The 27,168-nt window shown below is 38.2% G+C and overlaps 1 protein-coding gene across 1 annotated transcript in view; it reads right to left on the bottom strand.

Moving 5' to 3' along the window:
* Positions 1-27,168, bottom strand: part of CRYBG3 (crystallin beta-gamma domain containing 3) — a 115,290-nt gene that overhangs the window by 33,671 nt on the left and 54,451 nt on the right. Inside the window, exons 9-16 of the mRNA XM_081235087.1 lie at positions 25,992-26,106; positions 24,795-24,830; positions 22,491-22,624; positions 18,888-19,014; positions 10,749-10,891; positions 10,517-10,643; positions 9,572-9,604; positions 3,994-4,106 (exon numbers count right to left, since the gene is read on the bottom strand). Coding sequence (XP_081091213.1) covers positions 3,994-4,106; positions 9,572-9,604; positions 10,517-10,643; positions 10,749-10,891; positions 18,888-19,014; positions 22,491-22,624; positions 24,795-24,830; positions 25,992-26,106 — 828 coding nt within the window. The remainder of the gene's footprint in view (positions 1-3,993; positions 4,107-9,571; positions 9,605-10,516; positions 10,644-10,748; positions 10,892-18,887; positions 19,015-22,490; positions 22,625-24,794; positions 24,831-25,991; positions 26,107-27,168) is intronic.

Raw genomic sequence — 27,168 nt, 5'->3', positions numbered from 1 at the left:
TCTGGGAAGGTCCCACATGCCGCAGAGCAACTAGACCCGTGAGCCACACTACTGAGTCTGCGCGTCTGGAGCCTGTGCTCTGCAACAAGAGAGGCCGCGACAGTGAGAGGCCCGCGCACCGCGATGAGGAGTGGCCCCTGCTCGCCGCAACTAGAGAAAGCCGTCACACAGAAACTAAGACCCAACACAGCCAAAAATTAAATAAATAAATAAATAAAATTAAAAGTGTTTCTTATAAAAAAAAAAAAAAGAATCCTTTGAGGTAAGTACTGTTATTAGCCCACATTTACAGAGGAGGAAACTGAGGTTTAGAGAGATGGTCCAATTTGCTTAAGATTACATAGGGGTGAACTGGGCTCAAATCCTCATCTCTGAAGCATCCCCCGTACTTAAACAATCACCATGGTTCCTGTATTCTTTTATAAAAACTATAGTTTAATAAATTACACATAAACCTAAATAAAATATGTAAATAAAATGTACATTTTGTATGTAGTTGGCCCTCTGTATCTACAGGTTTCCTACCTGCAGATACAGAGGTCCGACTGTAGTCAGCCACTTTATATAAGGGACTTGAGCATCCACAGATTTTGGTATATGTGGGGACTCCTGGAAACAATCCCTCACAGATATCAAGGGACAACTGTGTATATAAATTATATATATATATATATATACACACACACACATTATACTGAAAAATATGTATAAATTATATATACATTTATTTATAAGTAAATAACATACACATTTCCTACATGAAGCAATACATATGACTAATTTGTCCTAGACTTCAGTGTCTAGGACAAAAACATTTCCCTCCAAAAAACAAAAAAAACTTCAGTGCTTCCTTTTATCAGAAAATTTAAACTATATTTTGCAAAATACTTTCTTTTTTCTTAGAGAAGAAAACTCAGAGTCAAATACTAGGAACAAGACTATTTCAGGCCCTTGATATACATATTTCTCACTAAAGAGTTGCAGATAATCTATTTAACTAACCGTGTCCTACTTTATGTGTTTTCACATTGTAAAACTTTCATACCCTTCTTGGAAGTAAGTATAAAAACAGTAACAGATACAGAGAGGTTCAAAGTAGTAAGAGTTATAGGAAATCAGAAAGGGAAAAGACTGTTTGATTTAGGGTTAATCAAGAAGGTTAACAGAGGGAATGAGAATGGACTGAACCTTAAAAACATATATGCAGGTTAGTATTAAGCAGGGCTCACGACGTTACGTACCTGCAGGAGGTCAGGCACGTAATATAAATGAGTAGTGTACCAGATGAAAAATAATTGGCAATATATCCTATGGTACACTGGGGAGCACATATGCCTCTACTCAACACCAGCTAATTATCACCAAAGGTGAATGTTTCCCCAGAGTTTCCAAATCTTCTGATTTTTTAAAGAGAAGGTGAAAAACAGATTCTTCTGAAAAATATTCTAAACTTAAGTATTGATACAAAAAACTTTTAAAACGTAGTGTGTAGGCCAACCAAATAACATCTGCTAGATTTACCTGAAACCTACCACCTTTGATACAGAGCGGGGATTAGCAAACTACAGCATGTAGGCCAAATCCACCTCATAGCCAGTTTTCCAACAGCTCACAAGCTAAGACTGATTTTTGCATTTTTAAATGGTTTTAAAAAATTAAAAGAAGATTTTGTGATATGTGAATATTACATACAATTCAAATCTCGATATCCATGAACAGAGTTTCACTGGAACACAGCGATGCTCATTCGTTTATGTATTGCCTAAGGCTGCTTTGGTGCTACAGTGGCAGTGCTGAATAGCTGGGACAGAGCCTGTATGGCCCACAAAACTGAAAATATCTACTACCTGGCCCTTTGCAGAAAAAGTCTGCTGACCCCTGGTACAGAGGGTAAGGAGGAGAACACACAGCTGAGGAAATGCCCGAAGACAGGAGGAAAGGAGGACAGTACAAGGACAGAATGGAGCATGGATATGGAAAATGAGACTCATTGACGGTAAATCCTGGAAAAGGAAGAGTTTGAACTTGATCTGACTGGTATTAGAGAATGACTGGGATTTAAAGAAGAGTAGTAAAATACTAAGCTGGATTTGGGGACAAATAGCTGGGCTATGATTGGTTTGTGGTAAACACTGGAAATAAGATGACGCTGGGGGACTTCCCTGGTGGTGCAGTGGTTAAGAATCTGCCTGCCAATTCATGGGACACAGGTTCGAGCCCTGGTCCAGGAAGATCCCACATGCCGCGGAGCAACTAAGCCCATGCGCCACAACTACTGAGCCTGTGCTCTAAGCACATGAGCACAACTACTGAAGTCCGTGTGCCACAACTACTGAAGCCTGCATGCCTAGAGCCTGTGCTCCACAACAAGAGAAGTCACTGCAATGAGAAGCCTGCGCACCACAACGAAGAGTAGCCCCCGCTTGCCACAACTAGAGAAAGCCCGCACACAGCAACAGAAGACCCAACGTAGCCAAAAAATTAATTAATTAATTAATTGATTAAAAAACAAAAAGATGACACTGGAGTGTGGCTCATTAGGGGACTGAAATTCCTCAAGTGGAAGATAGGACCCCTGTCTCTACCAGTTCAAGAGAAACGGAGGAGAACGGATGAATCCAAGATATTTTGAAGGGAGAAGAGAGACTTTGATGAGTTATTAGGTAGATACTTGACATACAGAGATGCCACTGTAAAGATACATACACTTAAAAGTGGCTAAAATGATAAATTTCATGTTATACATATTGTACCACAATAAAAAATGATAGGGCTTCCCTGGTGGCGCAGTGGTTGAGAGTCCACCTGCCGATGCAGGGGACGCGGGTTTGTGCCCTGGTCCGGGAAGATCCCACATGCCGCAGAGCGGCTGGGCCCGTGAGCCATGGCCAGTGAGCCTGCGCGTCCGGAGCCTGTGCTCCGCAATGGGAGAGGCCACAACAGTGAGAGGCCCGCGTACCGCAAAAAATATAAATAAATAAATAATAATAAAAAATGATACATTGGGCCTCCCTGGTGGCGCAGTGGTTGAGAGTCCGCCTGCCGATGCAGGGGATACGGGTTCGTGCCCCGGTCTGGGAGGATCCCATATGCCGCGGAGCGGCTGGGCCCGTGAGCCATGGCCGCTGGGCCTGCGCATCCGGAGCCTGTGCTCTGCAACGGGAGAGGCCACAAGAGTGAGAGGCCCGCATACCGCAAAAAGAAAAAAAAAAAAAAAAAAAATGATACATAGAATATATGTCCTAGAGGGGTGGGATAGGGAGGGTGGGAGGGAGGGAGAAACAGGAGGGAAGAGATATGGGAACATATGTATATGTATAACTGATTCACTTTGTTATAAAGCGGAAACTAGCACACTATTGTAAAGCAATTCTACTCCAATAAAGATGTTAAAAAAAGGAATATATGTTAGAATATAAATTGAGAATCACATACAGTCTCATATACATGTGAGAAAGGTCCAGTACATTGCCACAGCTGGAAGAATACAGAAAAAAAAAAAAAAAAAAAAAACGGCCCAACAATCCTGGGTCTGACATTTGGTGTGTGACCTTGGGAAACTAACTCTAAATCAGGGATCCTCATCTGTGAAATGGGGACAATGAATACTTTAAACAAACAAAAAGGTTTTTTTAAATTTAGGAGTAATATGTCTTATCTGGACAAAAAATGCTAATTTTTATAGCATTCTATTGTACTACACAGTAAACACACAATATAAACATTCAAAACATTTAGGAAATAATCTAAGATAACAATGAGAAAAAAAAAAAAACCCACCAAAATGCTCCCAAAGTTGGCTAATCAGCATTCAATTTCACAGTAGCTTGTAATACAAGCTGGGCAAAGATCATATAGGCAAATTAGCAGTTGACTAATGATTAAATATGTTTATTTCACTGTATACGCAAAAAATAAAGTTAAATCTCTGTAAATTTAAAAGAAATTTAGTTATGTAAACAACAGCAGAAATCATTCCATAAGCATACTTACCAACCCCGAAGAACTTTAAAAGAACATGGCGTGAATGATGAAGTCAAATCCGAAATTTCTTTGGTAAAATCTATACATTCACCTTGGAACCCTGGTTTACTGAATGCTTTGAGCTATAAGAGCAACAACACAACAATTAAACAGAAAACAGTTGCTTGACATCATCACAAAGCAAATGAAAACCTTTCATTTCATGCACTTATAAAAATTCAGCAGAATACTAGACTCGTGTTTTATTTATTAACAAGGAATCCATGTTAAGGATGACATTCTCCTTAAACTCAATTTTTTCCCCTTACGTATTTGCCAGAAGTGTCAAGATTTATTTATCATTTCCATCCATCTCTTGCATCAGATGTTGGACACAGAGGCCTGGAAAATAATTCTACCTATAAGAGTAAATCAAAATCCCTCCTCTACTAAAACGTGGTCTTTGTCCATTGTATCAAGCAATTATTATCCCCTGTGGTGAGACTACATGTGTAAAAGAAGAAGCAATTTAGTGCTAAACACGAAGGCAGTTTGGAGTGGTATGAGGTGTGGTGGCTATGCCTTTTCTCTCCCCAAGCCTTCTTGATCCACAGTTAATAAAAGGGAGGTGGAGAAAGCACAAGCACATGCCCATAAGAGAGCATGAGGGTATCTGTGAGACCATAGGAGCAGATGGCAGAGAAGACAATAATGATGGGATTAGTGGAAGATTTATGGTGAAGAAAGATGTCTGTGCCATATATTTCAGCTTACAGGTTTCAGTTTACTGAAGAGTACCTTAAATGCACAGCTTACAGCTTTATATAACTACATTTCTGCTTTAGTCCTTTTTGTCAAGGAAAATTCATGAAGTCTCAACTATAATTCCCTTTAGACCAGAGATATAATAATCTGCAACACTAGTGGCCTTGGATCTCTAATAAGTAAGAAAAAAATGAGAGGCCTATAAATATTTCATAATACAGTGGAGCCTTGAAATAACATGGCCCACAGATCCACCCGGCACCAAGAGGCCTGCGTCGTAGCTAAGAGTGCATCATGATAACCATGTACAGCACCGCCCTCTCTCCTGCCACGGCTGTCATGGAGAACAAGGCTTCTTTGAGCAGCTGATGTTCACCTTCATTTTCCCAAGGGTCCCCTTAGAGACGGGTGGTCTCTGAGTTCTGAGGAACTGCTTCTTAGCTATTTCATTCTGCTCTGACCTTGCTAGGTCTGATATCAAAGCGAAGCCAAAACCAGAAAGCTGAGAAAACCCATTCCCCCTGACCAACCGGGGCTTGCACAATACCATTTCCTAATGTGAAAGGAGGCTGTATCTGGAGCATTAAAACACCAAGGGACTCCCTGCCTTAAGGAAGCGTGATCCATCAAGTTCCTACACCATGGTCCTTTGGTGGATACAGGGGATAGAAAGAAAAAGCAAGCCCAAAACAATACAAACCTCTGGAATGATTGATTCCCTGTATAAGAACAATTCTACATGTCCAGGCAAACTGCCCTGGATTCCTTGATAAGAGCATATATTTTACTTAGTGGTTTTTCAGACTATGTTTTTTAACTTAAAGGTTTATAAAACATGAGGCTAAAAAGTAAATCACATTTAACTCCCAAAAATGTGGAGTAATTTCTCCTATAGGCAAATATTATCTTTATTCACAGTAAGAATCAGAAAAGGCACATGAGAACAGAGATCATGGTTGTCTGATTCACTACGTGTATACCCAGTTTGTTGAACTAATTATATTCATATTGCTGAGCTTAAGATTTACACTTCAATATTTCACCATGAAGTCGTGAAATGTCAAATCCTGGACAACTGATGATGCAAGCTAATCATATTGCAGTTGATGTATGTAACAGCCACCTCTACTTTTTAGTCTCAGTTGTCACACCCAGAAGCATTAAAATTCACACACATACACACACTCACTCTGCCATAAAGTACTGTTTTGATGATTTAAAATACTCTTTACCCAAATTTAAAAAAAAGGACTTAATACTGACCTGAGTTTATTTTTACCCCCCAAATGAGATATGGTATTGATACACAGTTCACTCAAGATTTGTCCAACCCCAGAAAAGTAACCCCTCATTCTGAGTACCTTACAAATGCCTCAGAATAGAATAATTCTCATAATAATGTTCTGAGGATGGACCACCCAAAACCAACTCTGCACTTTCTGATTCTAATAATTAATCTGTGGTTTCTACCCTTGGTGAAATTAAGTGGCAGTGCCCTGGTGAAAATAAGTCCTGTGAAAAGCTAGCTGGATGACTCACTATTTTGGTTTCCTTTCCAGGTTAATGGAGAATAAATGTACAAAACAACTCGGATAGGTGGCTTAGAACACATGAATGGTCAGTTGAACAAGAAATGAGTTTATTTCGAACTATGCCTATTCCTCCGCGCCATGTGAGCATGGCTTAATCCCTACCAGCACCAAATGGAACTGTATGGAAGAAGAAAAAAAAAAAAGTGTATCACTGGTTTCCAAGGTACCTTTTCACATATCTATCTTTTATCTTCTTTAGAACTACCCTTTGAAGCAGATATTATCACCCCTTTATGATGAAAATTTTGTAGAAATCCTTTGTTTACTATGTACTTTTCATTTGATATACAGAAATAGATGTCATAGTTCTTCAATATGACAAACTAAAACCTCAAGAACTTATTAATTACTGAACAACAGTTGTGCTTTCTCAATTTATTCCACAATATCAGAATAATTTTTGAATGTAATTTTATTTATTCCAATGCTAAAATAATTTCTCTGAGAAACATTCTATCCTGTCTAAACAAGACTTTCTGCAGCCCTTTGGACTGCCCTCAAATAAATGTACTGATTGTTAAACAAACAACAGTTTTGTTTCCACTCTTCCATTACATCACATTGTCTCATAATGCAGTGCCATGTAGTTTTCACATCCATTACATATTCTATAATAATTTTACTTCCCTGTTTACTCATAGAAGGCTTTCTTTACTTAGATAAGTACTACTTCCTGAGTATTTCTGGTGTCTGGATTCTACAAAAATGATCTGGTCGTAGTACCAAAAAAATGTTTTCCTCTACTGCTCCTGAATCTTACTGATATTTGACTAAAACTATTGTTTTCTTATCCTCCATACATGATAACAGTAACCACCACTGTTAAAGATCCTGTGATCGCTCTGAAATTCAATTTGGCCAAATTATCCAATAGAAGAAAATATTCAGTTGCTCTTTCTCAGCTAGAATCATGTATAAAATGGAACAGAGGCTCAGTACTTAAAGAAATCCAAACTTCTAATTATATTTGCAAATGGACTTTTAAAAGATTCCAGGAAAGAAAGGTCCTTGGTTGGGTCAAAGTGGGGAACTGGTTAGAATTTCTAGAGAATGGATGCCTGACTATAGCCTCTCTGGAAATGAAACTCACTTTTATAAGATTTAATCTAGTGAGATTTCTGATGTTCAGGACTTGCTAAAAGAGAGAGATGAGGACATTATGAACATAATCCACATTCTGTTTGTTTTTTGTTTTGTTTGGGAAAAAATAAAAACAAAAATAAAATGCCAGCTGCTAACTATGAAGAACTCTATAATGGTCCTGTCATTGTATCAAATATTGTGAGTTGGCAATCAGACTTGGTGATCAATCTTCAGCCACAGGAAAAAATAATCTTCTCAATAAAAGGTGGTGTTCTGTGTCCCAAAAAAGACATATATCATCATAATATGCTTACACATCAGCAATAATATTTTTATTAGCATAACTCTCATGCTATATATTAATTTCTACACACATATATCTTCTGGCTTTTCCCTTCTTAAGTTGCTTGAGGTTTCCTTTCAAATCACCAGCACACAAGAATTCCCTCTCTGACTTGAACTTGAGATGTAACTTCCTCCTTATACCTTAGATAGGGAAACTAACTACCCCATACGAACACAGCTTCTGCATTGTCAACCTGACTATCACAACTACTTGCGAAGGAGAAAATACCTTCTAGTTACTGAATGGAACCAGACTCTCCAGCCAAGATCTGTTTGTTTTTATTTGGGTAAATGAAAACAAGCAAAACTTTCTGAATATTTGGTCCAATGGAAATAATAAGGGCTTCGATACTGGGTAAACTAAGGAGGCTTTGTCTGCATGTTACCAAATATCCAGCTGTCATACACTAGTCAGAGACCTTTATTTCACAAGGCAATGGCTGAGCTATATTGAGAAAAATAAGCAGGGCCAATTTCACTGGGTGTTTGCTGCTGCTTACTTTCTCTTCAAATTGGACTGTAAATACTATTAAGAAAATCCTCTGAGCAATCCGCCCCAAACAAGGAAGTTCATAAGAAAGAACAGGGATGTAGGAGGGGGAAAAACAGAGCTTAAAAGAATGTGATTTTTTTATCTGCACTTAAAACTCAGAGAATGTGCAGTTTGGAATTATCCTGGTTTACCTCTTTATCTACTCATGTTGTGTTGATTCATGTGAAAAAGCGCTTTGAAAGTCCACAGTTGGAGTTTTCTAAGATTCAAAGTAAAGATCTGGCAGGAAGTGTCTCCAGAACAGCAACTGAGTTATATTCAGAGAGGAAATGTTCCCAATAGGCCTGAGCTAATCGGAAAATAATAAAACCTGGAAGCATTGTGAACAGAATCACAGTTAAACTAAGCTGATTTGAAATATATAAACACTGACATGAACACAAAAAACATACACACTCAGAGAAAAAGATTCAGCGTTATGTAAAACTAGCAAATGCCAAATATTTAAAATTAATCATTGTATTTGGTTTTCTGAAGAAATTTTTCTGAATTGTTATTTAAAATGAGACAGAGGAAGCACTGTAACTCATCCCCTTTCTTTTATGGTTGTACTGCTCATATCATGATATGTCTTTCTTTGACATAAAATCTTGGAATTAGATACTAAAAAAATGCCTCTTTTTGCTACTTCTAGCTGTGTGAAATGACGCTTACTTAAATTCTAAATCTTTGCTTTCTCATTAATAAATGGGAATAAATCCTGACCTCACAGAGTTATTAGAAGCACTAATTAAGCACAATTTCTAGCCCTCAATGGATAATAAACAAACATTAGGCTCCAGAGTATTACCCAATCCTTCAAACCATGAACACACTAGAAATAAAGGAGCAGGGTTGCAGTTTTATCAGTGCTTTTAAGAAATATGTGATTTAGATATTAGAAATACATTTACATAATAAGCATGCGATTTCTCCATGGTAAGTTTGCTCCTCCAGTCAGCATAACGTACTGTGCTGAATATGAATGTGACACTGAAGAATGGATGGGCAACAGGAAAGAAGGAGTGGCAGAGGTTCAAAACGAACCCAAAGTGGTCAGTGCTGAAGCTCCAGTAGGAGAAAAAGAAAGGAACCGTGACAAATCCAGGCCAATATGACCAGTAACCAAGATGGGCACTCTTGTGTTCACAGGTTCCTAGGACAATAGAAACTGCCCTGCCATACAGACCCATAAAAGTTATCTGAGGGAAAGGGACAGACTTGAGAGAATGGGCATACATTTTTAGTAAACAATTTAACAATTATAAGTTAAGAATATTTTTAAACATACCAAATGTGGAGGCTCATTTATCCCAAGTGGTTCCTGAAACATATATTAAAACATTTTAAAAATTATAATCGTATAATCACAGTTGTCTTTGAAAGTGCTGAAAATCTCCTTTGAAAAATGAAGAAATATATGGTCTGACCAATTTACTAGATTCCTTGAACTGGTTAGGACCCTCAAATAACCGACTAAATTAGCTTATAATAATTTTAATGTTTATTACGAATTCATTTTGAGTAATATTATAGCTAGAAGAAAAATGTGCCCCAATAGTCCATTAGAAAGATAGAGTCTGAACTTGTCAACATTCTCTTTCCCATCACTACCTCCTGGGCACCCTATTGTTCTGCAGTGTTTGTTATTAACCACACTGGCCACACTCTTTCATAACTTCATAATTTTGCACATGAGGAGATGATTCCCTCTTGGTGAACTGCCTTTTCTGCCCCGTTTCCCTTCCTGGCAAAAGTGCTTTTATCCTCTAAGACATCACTCAATGCATCCTCTTCTTGAGGAGAGGTATGGTCCCCAGCTCCCCAGGCTCTCCATTCTCCCTTCCCCTGGTCCCTCAGCACTGCCTACACACTTCATTTCCTCACTAGTCATACCATAAGCAATTGTGCATGCCTGTCTTCTCTAAGAGACTGAGACAGGTCAGTCTTATTCATCTTTCATCTCCAGTGATCAGTCCTGTCTGACACAGCAAAGGCACTAAATAAATGCTACTGAGTGAATGAACTGATCAAATTACAGAGTCCCTAATCGTCGGGGTGCTAATGCCATCTACTAACTCTCTATGGAATCTGCAGAAATCCATATGCTGTTTCATTTTCTCTATAGATACATACAAAATAATCCAACAGCTCCACTTTATAAAAGCCCGTTCCATGTGTTCAATTGTATGCCATTACATGCCACTGGCATTGGTTACGTTCACATTTAACTCACCAGGTGGATAGGTCGTATTGACATGATTGTATTATTTGATCCTCCCCAGTCAAAAAAGCATTTGTATTTCCCTTTCTCTAAAATGTATTGTTCTCCACAGAAGAACTTCTGCTGGTAGGCAACCCATCTAGCAGGATAAAAAGTAAGAAGAACTGAGGTGACACAGAATCGAGCAACCAATAATTTTAAACACCAAAGAAGCTCTAGGTTCTCAGAATAGGAAACAACTTACACGCCACTTTTAACATGAATGGATCTTGTTTCACTGCCAAAACCCATTTCTTCTAAGTCAGAAACTTCCTGATTTGTAATGTCAATAAACTTCCCACTTTCTAGATCAGATTCAAACAGCGTGATAGAAGATTCTATGAAATTCTAAAAGGAGGAAGAGGAAAGTTTAGGAGAACAATGGTATTTTGTTTTATGGATTGCTGTATTTTAGCAATTTTCACATACTTGTGGGATAGTTTTCACACAAATAAATCCAGGAAGAATTTTAAATGGCACTGAAAACAATTTTAATTGTCACTGCTCCTCTATACTTCAAAGAAAAAAGAATAAGTCTGAATTTACTTTAATCAGGAAAACACATTTTTATGAAATTGGAAATTAGTCAACAGTTAGTAAATTGCCAGGACTTACAGACTATCATATATAACACTAATTGTAAAGGAAACTAAAGTCTCATTTGTGCCTAAGAAGCAAAAGCCATATGAACCAAAAAGTAAACACACAGTGTACTGTGGGCATTGTGGGAGAGGATTTTATGAGCTTAAATGTAACAGAAAAAATAAAATCCGCTTGACAAAAAAATTGTTCTTTAAAAATTAAAAATCAGAGGACATCTCCGTATAGTCAGGCATATTTAAAACAAAAATAACAGAAAAATTCTAAGACCCAACTTGACAATCAGCAAAAGGCACACATAATTCACAAAAAAGATTGTTAAAAACAAACAAATGTATAATTTCACTAATAAAAGTAAAGAAATTCAAATTAAAACAGATACAATTTCACTTTTTAAGTTAAGAAAGATCTTTTTAAAAACCCAGTTTTACCAGGGAACGTTCCTGGTGGAAATATAAATTTTACAGCTACTTTAGAAAATAATTTAGATATATATTTAAACGACTGAAATTGTTTACATTCTTTGAGTCTGAAATTCCTTTTTTCTTAAGTTTCCTAAAACTAAATGATAGCCAATTTATATGCAAAGATGAATTATTTATTATAGTGAAAAGCTGTAAAAAGTATAAATGTCCAAAAGATTTACAAACATAAACCTTTATGCATCCACTGCTTGATGGAATAAATACAATTAAGCAGAGTTTTTAACAAGCTAACAGTTAAAAATTATATCATACACTTACTACCCGCCAGGAGCTTTACATGCCTTATTTCCAATGTGACTATATTACTATCACTCCCATTTTACAGCTAACAAAATTGAGTAATTTGCCTGATATAACACAGCTACTGAGTGGCAGAGATTGAATTTGAGTCCAAATCTATTTGTCTACTCTAAACTCTTAATCACTGTCAGATATAAATGTAAGGATGAAACAGTAGGACAAAAACTAAAACTTATAAACTTGGTAAGATTACAAGTTCTCAAAAAAAACCCCAACTTTCATTAAAAAAAGACTAGAAGAAAAAAAAGAAAACACCAAGAGTGGTTATCTTTGGGTCCAGAAGTTGAACAATTCTACCCTATATTTTTTTCAAAACTTTATAATAGGTATATTTTTAAATGGAAAATACAGAATGCATTAAAAAAACAAAACAAGAGGGACTTCCCTGGTGGTCCAGTGGCTAGAACTTTGCACTCCCAATGCAGGGGGCCGCGGTTCAATCCCTTGTCAGGGAACTAGATCCTGCGTGCCCCAACTAAAAGATTCCCATGTGCCGCAGCTAAAGATCTCGCGTGCTGTAACTAAAGACCTGGCACAGCCAAGTAAATAAATAAGTAAATTAAAAAAAAAAAAACCCAAAACAAAGACTCTTCCTTTCTGCCTACTATATTTCATTGTGTGTAACTCAAGTCTTAGACCTATGGAAAAAAGTTATCAGCTTCTATACATCTCAAACACTATCAAATTTCTCATTATGATGATGATTATTATAAATATTATCTAAGATTTCTAGTATAACCATTCATTTTACATGAACAAGCAAAACAGTGTCTAATAAAAACAAAGCACCTATGAGGAGAGAAAGAAAATACATTAAAAAAAAATTCTCTTGCACTTACAACCTGTCAAGTTTGAAGGATTTAAAAACTGCTAACACAGCTGGGTCAAATTTCATTTGAAACTTTAAAAGATAAAGGCTTTTTACCAGAAATTTTTATTATAAAATAATTTCTAACCCATATTTGTGTTCTCAATTCCTCCTTGAGAATAAACATGTGGAACCTGAGAACACCTGTCACCTTCATTACTTTCTCATGGTTCTTAGAAAACCGGGAGCAGGGTGGATTTACTCTTCATGACTCCCACCACCCCTCATTTTATTAATAGAACACTTTTCAAAACACTTGCACTTGTTATCTCTTTTGAGCTCCCTTAAACCCTTATTTTACATATATATGTGTATATATACACATATATATACATATACGTGCACATATATACATAGATGTCTATATCTATCTTGTTACAGATATAGATCTGCCATTTTCCAGATACAAATCTAGAGTACATATATTAAATCAAGGCTTCAACATCCTAGAAGACATTTGCCTTAAGGTCTCCAGGACAAGCCTCCCCAATGACATTTTACAGCCTGGGCGCCACATCAACAAACCTGGTTATATTGACAACATAAACTTCCATCATCCAAGGAACATGAACATGCCTCCGTTTCTTGCAACCTGAAAGTGTGTAAATAGCTCCAGGAGGCTGTGAGAATACAATGAGGTAATGCCAACTGAAGGCGCCCATCTGGGTCCTGGTCAGGAACTGGTATCAACAGCCGCTGACCAAGTCAGGCCCCATGACAATGGGCAGGTCTTCAGCAGCTCTCACACATGGACTCCTCCTCCCCTACTCTGGTGATTCTGGAACGCTCTATCTCTGCTTTTATCTCCTCTGCCCCTATAACTGTTCTCTACTCCCTGTTAGGGTTGTAGGAATTGAGTGGGAATAAGTTGACATAAACCATGGGTCACTGCGTCACGTTGGAGTGAAACGGGACAAAGACAAAGATAATCAAAGATATGTGCACAGGTGCTGTGATTGTGCCTTTTCATTGAGAAATCACTTGTGCTACAGTGTCATGGACTTTACTTGAGCACTGATTTGCACAAACCCTACTGTGTGGGTCGTGGGAGGGTGGCGGCAGTGAGGAGGGTGAGCTGGGAAGCAGGCTGAAGGCACAGGCCATTTGGCAATGATGCAGCCGGGAGCTGAGCAGAGGAGGAGGGACCCACTGTCACAGGACCCAGTGCCGAGTACAAGTGCTGGCAGCACTGGGTTCACAAATAAATTTACTCATGTGGCTTGAGTTTGTGTCCTTCCTACCCTGGCTACCATTCCCAGAGACGTGGCCAAGGGCCACAGCAGACTCCTAAGTGACATCGTTCTCTTTTTTAATCTCCTGCTTTTGTTTATTCATGCCTGGTAGCTTCTGCCTTCCATCTTTTTCTAAGTATGTTTCTGAGCCAGGCTTCTGGCTTTAACCCTCTCTGCATTTTTCACTCAAACCTACCAAATATACAATATCTGATCCAGTTGACTAGTTGCCATCAATGTGGTATCCCTGCTGTTCAGAGCTCTTAACTCCAAGCCAAATCCAGTCATCTGGGGCTAAATCTCAAGGGTCAGATGTACAAAGTATGGGATGAAATATGCAAGAAAACACAGAAACAAAAAACCAAAACTTCTAACTGCCTTGCTCATGAGGTGACTGCAACAGGACACAAGTCCTGTGAGGTTACTAGGTTATTATCATTCTGACTATAAGCACAATTACATAATACGTAAATTTATCAAATAACTTTGAAAGTCACACAGATTTAAGTGGAGCTCTGTTGCTCCAGAAGGATGAATAATGATGGAATGACCTCAAATCTGTACTCCGTTTTGTATTTTTAAAGCACTTAAATCCAGTGAAAACTCTGGGTAGTCTAATATGGTCTCAGGTACAGTACTCCCCACAATTAGAGCAAGCTAACGAACTGTTGCTTCAGGACCAAAAATAAGTCTTAAGGATCAGTAATTTGATTATTCTTAAATTTCATAAAATCCCTCAGCTCATTGGGCCCTGGAACTCTTACGCTACAACCCCAGGGGTGGGCAGCGTAATACGAGACACCAGCTGAGATCTGGTGTCTCCATTAATTAAGGAGACATAACAGTGTCTGCTGCATACCACCTGGTTTCAGAGATCTGAAAAGAGGCCCCAAGTCTGAAAATCATAACAAAAGCAAATCCAGAAGTTAGGCTAGTATGAAACTGAGGAAAAACAAGCATCCCAAGAAAGTTTTATAGAGGAAGCCAAGGAATAAAAATTCCTTCTTTAATCCCTGGAGTCTAAATACTGCTATATTCCTTCTGGTCCTTTTCACTTTAGAAAATAATCAACTCCAAGTCAATATATCTGCCTAACTCATTTGGAATTAAAAACACATTTCTGGTTGTCCTCTCCAAAGCAATCCATGACACAGATCACATTATCCCTGAGGAACATATCCAGGATCTGACCTTCGCAGATTCAGAGTGTTCCACACACTACAGCCAGGACGTTAGAAGACTGCATTGTGTTATGCAACTTTTCTATCTGTCCTCTATTTTCTATTATTTCAGCTTAGATCTTTTTTTTTTCTTTTTTCTTTCTTTTTTTTTTTTGCGGCACGCGGGCCTCTCACTGTTGTGGCCTCTCCCGTTGCGGAGCACAGGCTCCGGACGCGCAGGCTCAGCGGCCATGGCTCACGGGCCCAGCCGCTCCACGGCATGTGCGATCCTCCCGGACCGGAGCATGAACCCGTGTCCCCTGCATCGTCAGGCGGACTCTCAACCACTCTGCCACCAGGGAAGCCCTCAGCTTAGATCATAAATGCAGTGCTTCACTCTTCCCGGGTTAGAGACCTCTGAGAGTCTACATGGGGAAAAGATGTTTCACATCATCTCTGCCTGCTAATCACACAGGTTGACATAGGTGACAACCCCAAGAGCTTTAAATCCTATTTCTAACAATACTGTGTCATATACTTAAAATTTTCAAAGAGGGTAGATCTTATGTTGTGTCTTATAGCACAAAAAATTAATAATAATTATAAAGAGGGCATGAGGAAACTCTGAGAGGAGATGGATATGTCTATAGCCTTGATGGTGGTGATGGTTTCATGGGTGTATACTTATTCCCAAACTCCTCAGTTGTCTACAAAAAATATGTACAGCTTTTTACATGTCAATCATAACTCAATAAAGTGGTTTTTAAAAAAGAACTCCTCCCCAGTTATATGCTATACCTGGAGAGTATAAAATATTTCATCTGAGAACATTTTCATGAACATACATTTAAATTATAAATAATCTGAAAAGTATGTAAATAATTATTTATTATACATGTGTATTAGTCTGCGGAGTAACCATATATTTATAGCTATAAACGAAATGCTAATAATCCTTTGGCTGAATGAGATTCCAGCTTTCCACTCTTGAAGTGCTTAAATTTTTTACTCTAATCATTCTGTAACAAAGGAAAATGGGTAATATGACATGGGCTCTAGAGTAAGACAGACTTGCCCCTCAAATCACAGCTCTACACTCAGGCACAGTACCGAACATCTTAGATCCTCAGTTTCTGTATCTATAATATGGGAATCGTGAGTCTCTATCTCTTCATTTTTGTGAAGATTAAGTGCAAGTATGCATGTAAAGCCATTAATAAGTACCTGAAAATGTTAGGATTATTATAATGAGGATTATGCTAACATCTTTACAAGGTAAACTAGTCCTAATTTTTTTTTTTTTTTTTGGCTGTGTTGGGCCCTCGTTGCTGCGCATGGGCTTTCTCTAGTTGCCGCGAGCGGGGGCTACTCTTCGTCGTGGTGCATGGGCTTCTCACTGCAGTGGCTTCTCTTGCTGCAGAGCATGGGCTCTAGGGGCGTGGGCTTCAATAGTTGTGGCGCATGGGCTTAGTTGCTCTGCGGTCTGTGGGATCTTCCCCGACCAGGGCTTGAACCCGTGTCCCCTGCATTGGCAGGCGGATTCTTAACCACTGCGCCACCAGGGAAGCCCCATAGTCCTAATTTTTAAAGAATCTAACTTAAAAAGATTTTCTTTGAGGGAAAGTCTTACTTATTTGTACAAAAACTGTGTCACCATTTTTGTAAATACCCAAAACTTTTGTTTGCAGAGGTAATTGACATGCCAATCTCTGCTAATTTTTCCAATGTATTTTATCATAGACTGTCTATATCAAATATCTCCTAAATTTTTAGCTACATAGTTACACAGTATTTTTTATTTTTACCTTTTCTACTATTGGGAGAGTTCAACTAGTGAAATCTTGGGGTTTGGGTTTTTGTTTTGCTTGTTTTAGTCACAGCCATCTTTGGAAGATACCATCATATTCACTACTGAACATTTCTAGGAGCAACACTTCCACCCAACTCTTTTTTTTAAATCAGGAGGGAAAATTTTAAAAATTACTCAATACTAGGTGGAAGATGCTTTGAATCACAACCCTTAGCTTCCTCGACACATGTGGTCACAATGACCTAAAAGAAAAAAAAGGCTGTATCGTGTTTTGTCTGGCTTGCCTTTTAGTGCTCAAGTAAGGAGTAGCTATGTAGAGAAAACCCGTGGCCCTTGTACATTAGAATTTGAACTAAATACCTCAAAAGCTATATATCCATGGCTCATGCAAACTCAGTGCCCAATCTTCAGTGGACTGTGCTACATTTCTTTTCGGTAGAACCGGTTTCCAACTCACTTTCTTACTAACAAGGATCACTCATGGGGAAAAAAAAAAAAAGCTCTCCTGTTCCCTGTGCTTCTTTCTCTCCCATTCAGGCTCCTCATGCCCGACCAGGTGAGGGTTTGCAACAGTGGTGTTGGTGGCCCCCGGCAGACAGAAACTTAAGGAACAGAGCACATAACCCCTGTGCTCATGCAAAGCCCACGTGGACCCAATAATCACCCTTCACTTCATTATCAATTCCTTCTAAAGGAGGCTTTGGAGGCCATGCCAGATAGTTTAGAGTTTATATGGGTAAAGATTATTTTGGAAATACACTGCAGTGGTATAACTCCTCAATTAGGAGAAAACATGCCCCTCTGAACACACACCGAAAAAGTCTCCAGAGCTGGTCAGAAAAATGAGCAACATTTGATAAGCCCTGATATCCTGCAGAACTCTCTAACATAAGCTTCTGCCTGGAGTCCTGGAACATTCTAGACCTCCTGCCTCCAGACTTACTTACCTTCTTCACCTCATGCCAAGAAGGTCAAGAAAAAAAGTGTGAGCTCCTCAACATGGCATATAAGGCCCTTCGTTATCTGGCTCTGGATTCATCTTCCCAAAGTTCTGCCTAATATCCTGATTTTGCTGCATTTCCAAAACACACCAGGTTCACTGACATGAGGGTTTCTCAACCTCAGCACTATTAGCATTTTAGGCTGATGATTCGTGGTTGTGGGGGGCTGTTCAGTGAATTGCAGGGGTTTAGCAGCCTCCCTGGCCTCCACCAGCTAGATGTCAGTAGCATGCCATACCACCCCCGCCCCAAAGTCATAACAGTCCAAGATGTCTCCAGACACTGCCAAATACCCCCTAGGTAAAATCACCCCCAGCTGAGAACCACTGGCTTACATCCTTGCCTTTTCATATGTTAACCTCTTGCTAAAACACCTGTCTTTCCTCTTCACCTTGTCCCCAAATTTCTTCACTTGGCTAACTCTCAAACTTGAAATTTCAACTCAGCTGCCCTCTTTTCCTCTCTACTTCCAAGGGGAAGTACGTGACCTTTCTCTGGGTATCCTGAGTACTTTGTGCTTAATCCAGTTACAGTCAAACAATATCAAACATTTATATAGGTGCTATCTACCCTAACACTGCCTGCTCTGCGAAGGCAGGGACTGAGTCTCTGGCCACCATATCTCCAGCACCTAACACAATACATCTAACAAAGCAGGTGGTCAAAAATGATTATGGAATCAATGGATGAAAACTAAACATAAATATTCTATATTAATCATGGCAGTTAAGAAAGGCATGCAAGTCACATAAGCCGTTCAGTTTAATGCTCTCAGGTATTAGAAACATTTTATAATCTTATGTTCTACCAGAGGTCATATCCAGTTTTCATGGAAAGCTAAAAAAAAAAAAAAAAAATAGAAAATTAAGAACAAGGAGGTTAACTCACAGCTTGTAAGTACCGGAAAGACAAGACGGAACCACTTAATGCCCCACAGGCACTACTGTCTTCAAAATCTCCTTCTTCAAGCAAGAATTGCTGGCCTTTAAAATGTTCTTTTTCATAGGCAACCCACCTAGAAATACAGAGGACATCCAACTGAGTCATTAATAAAACTGCAGTCAAGAAAGCAAGAGAGAAAATCATAATAAAGCAACTAGTTGCACATCACCATATTTTAAAAAGCAACACATTTATTTTGCTACCATTTACAAAGACAAACAAATGGTGTATGGATCAATAGTTTTTATAGTTTGGAGGCTTTTCCCAACAAAAGGTTAACTGTTGTAGAACTGCAACAGAGGAACTCTCCTTCAATGTTTGTGGCATGACCCGATACCACATCTCAAGGTGGTTGGAGAATAGTTTGCCGAGTAAAAAATAATGGAAAGCACAAATAGCCAATGAGAAACGGTGCAAGCCCACACTGAGATTTAAAGATAATCAGTCTTATTTTTCTGATTAAGCCCTGCTGGAACCACAGAATGATTACCATATTAAATATTTATTTAGGGTTTAAGGCAAAGGAACGTGTCACCAGCTTCAGATCTGAAACACATTACAGGTGGGTTTAGCAAGCAAGAACTGGGAAATGCGACTGGGCTGGTATTAGCCCTCATGGCCTAAATATATACAAAGACTTCTGTAAATATGTATGGGTAGGAAATGTTGCTCCCACTAGTTTATCAGTGGTGATAATGGAAACTGGAAGCACTGTGGCAGTCTTTCCAGGGACACAGGTTTCTTGACTTCTAAAATTATCAGTACAGAACACTGATAAACACCGTTAGTCATGAGTCCTCCAGGAAACTTACCTTTATTTGGAGCAATCCACAGTAGCTAACGCAACGTGGGCATAGATGGTTCAAAACACATGTTGACCTGCTTAAATCTGCCTTCAGCCGGCACTGTGTAACTAGAGTGGGACCCCCTCCAATGGGGCAGATTTTCAAGGGTGACTATTTTGGGCTCCTGGGTTGGGGACCTCTGAATTCTGGAGCTTGACAAAATGAAGCCAGGTAGGGCTGACTACGATTATTTTGGGAAGATACAAAAAATATTCCAAAGAACCGTTTTCATAGGGTACAAAAATAACAGTAGCCATTCAGTAATCATGAACCTGTCTCCAATTTCCTTAGTGTATATGGCAGGGTAAGGGTCCACATGAGGTGGAAAAAACATTTTATACATCTTCATTAATTTGTAATATATAAAGAAACTAACATTATTTTATTCTTAAACTATTATGTGAAAATAAATTTCACACGAGAACTTTCAAATTCTAAGTTTATATAAATGTGGCTATTCGAAACATGCTTTTAATACACCTGAATGGGAAAAATAATATAAGATATAGAAGATCTAATACTAAAGGACAGATCAGCAATTATTACATAATGACAGTTCAAAAATCTTCTGCCCAGCTTTTCTCGATAGATTAAGTTTTGATTAGTATTCAATTTATATATCTATCTGGGATATTTAAAAATAGATGTTATCTGAGAAAAATTAAGACACATCAACCTCACTTTCCCTAGACTCCTTGAGACAAGACAGAGGTGAGGAAGAGTTCCTATTACTTACAGATAAAGTTCAAAAGTTAAAAGTGAAAATAATGAAATAGAGAAGCAGTAAAACGAAACAAAAAATAGTAGAAATTGTGAAAAAATAACGAAGTCGGCTGTTCACCTTTAAATTAGGACATCACATTTTTCTCCTGCAGGTGTCACATAAAAAATGAAAGTGTGTATACTGTTTTACCAGCCATAATATTTTGAGATTTTTATAAAATAACTGCAAATACACTTAGAAAATAACAATGCAAATCACTATATAGTTAATGATAAAACCATTCAGATCCTAAAGGAAAGAAAAGGCAAAAAATATTTTATAGCAGGATTAACAAGAAGTATGTGTGTCCACAGATCAGAGAACATTGTAACTAAATACAACACAATAAAAATTTGTTTATCTAAAAGAGATGTGTTTTTTAAGCCTCTAATAAATTTTTTAAATTCAAAGATAAGGAATTAGATGATTACTAATATGTCAGACTGAGACAGGCTGGAACCTGGGACCCTTTGCTGCAGTGCCGCAATGCTTGCACCTGAACAAACCTCTCCTGGAGCAACAAAATACAAAGAAACTATATGGGACTAAAAATAACTGAGTACATGTACAGTTGGGGCAAATTCTGAACAAAAGATACAATGAGACCAAAAAACACAACTGCCACTTTTGAAGTGCCTGGAGCAAAGGCAGGGGGCTGGGGAGCAAAGGCAGGGCACTGCCCATGCCTGCTGCACACAACACCACCTAAGGGGTGGGCAAACTACCTAAGCCACCCCTCGGGCTCAATCCCTGGACACACCCTTACCCTCACCCCATATAAGGAAAAAGCTCACCACCCGCTCAGGGAGTGAGCAAGAAAGGGAATCTGTTGTTTGTTCTCTCTCCCCCACTGCTACAGCAGGGGCCCCAGTGAAGCCTTGCCTGAATTTCTTGTCAGCCTCCTATTGATTAAAGAGGCCAAGAACCCTGGTCAGTAACAAGACCAATTATGGACATGACCTACATATCTAAGGCATTGCATACTCTCTTATATTTCCATTTTGGCTAGTGTGGCCATTGCTTGATTTATTGTCAGAAATTGCAAAGGTTAAGTCTCTAAATGTAGACCCTTGACTGATCTTAAACAAGTTATTTAACTTCTATGAATAAAATATTTGAGTAGCATCTTTTGCTACAATAGCATTAACAAGTTATATGATGTTATTACTGCAAATAATAAGAGATACGGATGTTTAAATTAAAATAAACCATCATTCCAAACAATCCAACCTATGAACAGAGAGACTAACACAATGTGTCTGAAGGAATTCTAGCACTGAGTTGACAATGGCAAATACGCTATGAGGAAGGCTTCTTCTCTATGGTTTTACCTGCCAGGATACAAATACAAAGGCACATCACAGGTGCAGTCATAGATTGTCTGGGGTTCTTGCCCCAGTAACTGCCGACTGAGACTGGGATAGTAGCATGATGGTTACACTTGGATTTGTACTTAGAAGTTCTTAGGGAGCTTTCTTAAAACAATGCAGGGCCAGGGGATAACCAGTGTCAAGAATCCTTGACTTTGTAAACACACAATCCAGGCTACTTCTTCAATGAGGGGGGACTCACTGCCAAGATCCTCAGCACAGAAAGTCAACTAAGGTAGAATAGGGGGTAAAAATTGGGGCTCTCATTCATGTGCACAATCTGTCAAAAAATAATTTTATCTTGCAATTCTTATCCTCTATATTGTGTTTAGAAATACTAAGTGTTCTAAGTTTTAGAAACTGTTTTCTTCATTTAATCCATCTCAAAATCTCTAATACTAACAAGAGTTCACAGGAAGCTGTCAGTAACTAATATTTTTTATTTCCCACATTTCAGAAGGGGTGTATATTTTTAGACTAAGGTAGGTTGTTTTTGCTCTGCTTAGCACATTTTTTGTGCCGATCTTCAAAAATCGACAACTGAATCACATATTGAAAATATAACACTCACACTCCACCGATGACACGAATTGATCCAATTCCATGAAAGTCTACATCATTTTTTAAAAAATTAGGGACAGAATCCACATGTTCACTAAACTCTTTGGCCTGTCCATGGAAGTGAGGTTTTTCATAAATAATAACCTGAAAAATATGAAAGAAAATTACTTAGCATGCTCATAGTTTAGAATAGACACATACTGATTTACTTAAGTGACACTAAAAGCCACAACCTGAATTAAGGGCCACGGTCCATCTTCTTCATTAATACATACTCAAAATATAGCACACTGTCTGACATTCACAAGGAATATGTGAGTCTTTATCATCATAAAGCTAAAACATCTTGATTATATGTTTCTCTCGTATCACTATACTCAAGTATGATTACATTGTTCTAGTTACCCAAATCCTAGGACCATCTCGTGGAGTAAACTGTCTTATAACTGGTTCTTGAATTATCTTTCTACGTTTTTCTCTCTGTTCAAAATTTGATACAGACCTGCCTTACATTTATTTAACTTCCTCTATAAGAAATAAAAACTCTCTAGGGGTTCCAGGGCATAATGACAAATTATCTACTGGTTTGAGAAAACATGCTGTTTCTTGGAGCACTGCTTGTATGGTCACTACTAATCACTGAGAAGAATTAGATATGCAAATTCCTGAATTTAAATACAAAACTTCCTAAAAGTTTGAAATGATTGAAAGAATTTTGGTATTTTTATTGGATATTTGGTTCAAACGGGGGAGGAGGGAATGTAGTAGGAAACAGATTTCTAGTATTTCATTTACTTCAAACTTGGATTGGTACAAGTACTTCTCCTCTACCATCCTGATGCTCTTAACTTCCCAAACACAAGCTGCCCTTAGTACAGGAAAGTGATAACAGCGCTCATCTATTCACACTCTTATCATTTGGTCCTATTTATGGCTAATGGCATAAGTTGTGCACAGTTGGCAAATAAGACCCATGCTTAGACACACTGAACCAAGTTATAGCTTCTTTATTAAAAAAAACAAAACTGAGAACATTACACAGACTGAAAAAAATATGTAGTACTGCTCCTGCTGTCTTCTACGTATTAAATTTTCAGAGTGTTTATTGGAAGTGATGAAGTATTATTTGGGTTTAATACATGCTACATATGCTGAACACATTCAAACTAAGTAAGAAGCAATAATTTTTTGATGAGTAAGTCATAAGCCAACACCTAACAACTTGAAAATTGTGACTATCTAGGATAGCCATTCCTTTCACACACCTCTACAACCTGTCAGACTCCCAGCCTGTCACACCTGAAATTCTCATTCAGCAGACAAGGAGACTGAGACATCACTCAGGGAGTGTCACAACTGTGTCACAACTAATTCTGCATCTATTAGGTCACTGGTTCAAAACCTTGGTTGCATGTTAGAATCACCTAAGAAGGTTTGAAAAATTTTAACCACACCCCAGACCAAAGAAGTATCTCTTCCAGTGGAACCCAGGCATAAGTATTTTTTTAAAACTCACATATGTATGATTCCAACATACAGCCAAGGTGTATTAGAGACAGTCAGATACTAAGTTTTAAAAAACTCCATCTATGTGATTGAGAGAACGGTAGTCAATTCCACAAATTAGAAAGCCCAGAAATGAGAAAGCTGGAGGCGTTGTGCCTTGTTTTGGAGGAGAGGAGGATGAATCCCTGTCTCGCTGCCTGTCTCTGGAAACGCTGTAACTTAAGTAAACAGAGGTTTTCTTCCTATCTCTCTTTACCATAATCTTATAATTCCATTTTAATTCCATTTCTTTTCTGTTCCCAAAAGGTACTTAATCCTGGCATTACTACTACCCCAGGTTTCATTGCCTCTACATTGCCTCTTCATTCCCTTCAGATACTCATACTTTCAAACTGCTATCACCCGATAGGAGCTGCCTACACCTCCTCCCATCATCCTTGATCTCCATCCGCAGCATCACGCCCAAATGCCTGCCAGGTATTTGCACTTGAATGTCCAGCTATCACCTCAACCACTCCACAAAACAAATATCAAACCTATCATCTTTCCACCCTGTTAGGAGGTACTTATTGGCTCTGACTAGGTTGTCAGAACAGACCTCCACCTTTGCATACTGAGCCCTCTCCTCATTCAAGCCTGGGCTCTCAGCAACCCCTGTGTGCAGTCACTTCCCACCACCCCAATATGCATTAGCTAGCTATTATTAGCATACATTCAGGTAATCGTTTTTCTATTTTAATAGTCCAAAATACTTAAAGATGAATACTCAAACTTTTTAGCCTGCTACCAAAGTGTGTTTAAGACTCACCTTTAAGTTCATAGGCATTTCCACTTTCAGTCCACCCTTAAGATGACAAGAAATTTTAATATTAGACATATACATATTTAAAATACTCAAAAGTAACTAAGTGATGTATGTAGGTTATATAAAAATCTGATTAGTGAAGATTACATACCAGTCAAATTTAAGTTGTGTATTTTAAAATTTAAAAATTTAGGTAGAGAATTCTACAGTGGTCAAAATCAAGTCAGACTACTCTACAACAGTGTAGATGGGGTAAGAAATCTTAAAAGATACTCTCCAGAGTATAACCACTACAAGGAAGGAAACCAAACTTTAGTGCTTAAGTACATGTGACCAATTAAAGATTTAACCCCACAGCAGAGTGTCAACTCCCACAGTGGAGTTGTTAGTAGATTTAAAACTTTCATCTGGCAGAGTAGATTTCTAAACCACTTAATACTAAATTTCTTCTCTACAATTGCTTGGGCTTTCTACATTAGAGAGAGCACTTCCTCTTCCAAGTTCTATCGACACTTCGTATCACACTTACTATCTTTGTGACCGCACGGGTGTAGAGCATAAAAGGTAACCCACTCCTCACAAAAGCTCTAGTTTATAATTTCCTCGTTTCCAATGCTACTCCACACTGTGATATTCCTTAAAATTTCTCAGTTTTTCCTGTTGTTGTTTTTTTTTAAAGGCATAGCACAACCATAATGGTTTATCACATAGTACCATTTAATTGAAGTTTGCCCCTCAAGTAAAAATGTTTTCAACAAAATAAATCACTAATGCAGGCATTTATTACTTTTAAGAAGGCAACCATTGACAGAACTGCCCATTTATTATTAATGCTGAACTTATCATTCATTACTGCAATGGAAGAGTATAATTTACAACAAGCAATTTTCTAATAAGCATCAAAAAAACAAATTCAGAACTTTTAAAGTATGCAAAATTTTCACAGAATACTACTATAAGGAAACTGCTTGTATTGTGATAAATTTAGCACAAAGTAAATTCAGACAGCTGTCTTCTAGAAAACATTAAAATATTTTCACACACACTGAAAGAAACAGAAAAACAATGTATGAATAGTTTGCCCATTCAGTAGTATACATATATATTTCTCAAGACCGAGATGCATGACCAAACATCAGAGCTATCTTAATTTTGAATTCATGGATACTTGGGAAAATGCTTCTTTTTAAATATGCTTACCATTTGAAGTGGATGCAATGATTTCATTTCTGCTGCAGAAATCTCAGAGAGTCCATGGTCTTCCTCCAAAACTGTAGCTTGCCCCTTGAAATTAATATCCGGGTAGGCAAGCCAACTAAGTAAGAAATGAATGGTTGGTTAAAGTATAATAGGAATACCTTAATCTGGTTCTGTAAGAGTTGAAAGTTAAAAAAAAAAAAAAAAAGCTACAAAAAGTAAAAGAAACCTCTGTCACAGAATTACACTAGTAAAACACATTCAAAGTGACATTGCCGGACAGCATATAACAATGAGTTAACAAGTTGTTAAGTACTTAACATTCAGATACTATCCTAAGTTTACTATGTGATTTCCAAGCACTGGCATTGCTTTCCTTAGAATTTTCCAATATTTAAAAGGTGTGAAACCTTTAATTCAATTAGGATGTAACTGAAAAATAAAAACCATTCCACTATATTCCATTCTTTTTTAAACTAGGACACTAAGACGTAGGGATTCCACTAAGCATTTTATACCTTTGACCCACAGTTTTAGAATCAGTATCAGTTCTTGGGCTGCCTCAGGAACAGTATTTGAAATAAGATTCCTAAAAGACCCATTTAGCAACCAGCTAAACTTGATAATTACAGACATTTCTCAGGATCATGTCAATTACTGGGTCTGCCCAACAGTTCTAATCTACACTTGGGGGAGATGAAGAAAGATGTCCAACAGTGACCCCCAAGTTCGACACTAACCATCTCCAGAGCAGACGAAAATGCTGAAAGAGAGAAGGATCCATGTTGAACCAGACATCACAAACTTATGATTTAAGCCAATCTGGGACTGAATTAAGATTGAATTTAGATCCACAGTCCTGAAGATACCTTTGGAATCAGAAAGGCCGAGTATCAAATCTAATGCTTACCAACTGGTAGCCTGGGACAAGCCACCTAATTTCCTCATTTATGACATGAGAGCAGCTCTACCCGTCTTCCAGGAATAGAGGAGTAATAAAAAGGTGCCATGTCCCTGGTCCTACGAGGGCCCTCAATAACTATCAGCACTGAGACACTCTACAAACAGCTCAGGCTCCAGAATTTTAGGCCAGGGACCTGTATTTATTTCTCAGTCCCACAGTCTGGTGGATGAAAAGACAATGGATGCATCTATCAAGAACTACGTCTGAGAATCTGTA

Source organism: Mesoplodon bidens (genome assembly GCF_964165515.1).
Source record: "Mesoplodon bidens genome assembly, chromosome: 5".
NCBI classification, from domain to species: domain Eukaryota; kingdom Metazoa; phylum Chordata; class Mammalia; order Artiodactyla; family Ziphiidae; genus Mesoplodon; species Mesoplodon bidens.
The sequence above is the reverse complement of the archived record's forward strand: the minus strand, read 5'-3'. Positions and strand labels throughout refer to the sequence as shown.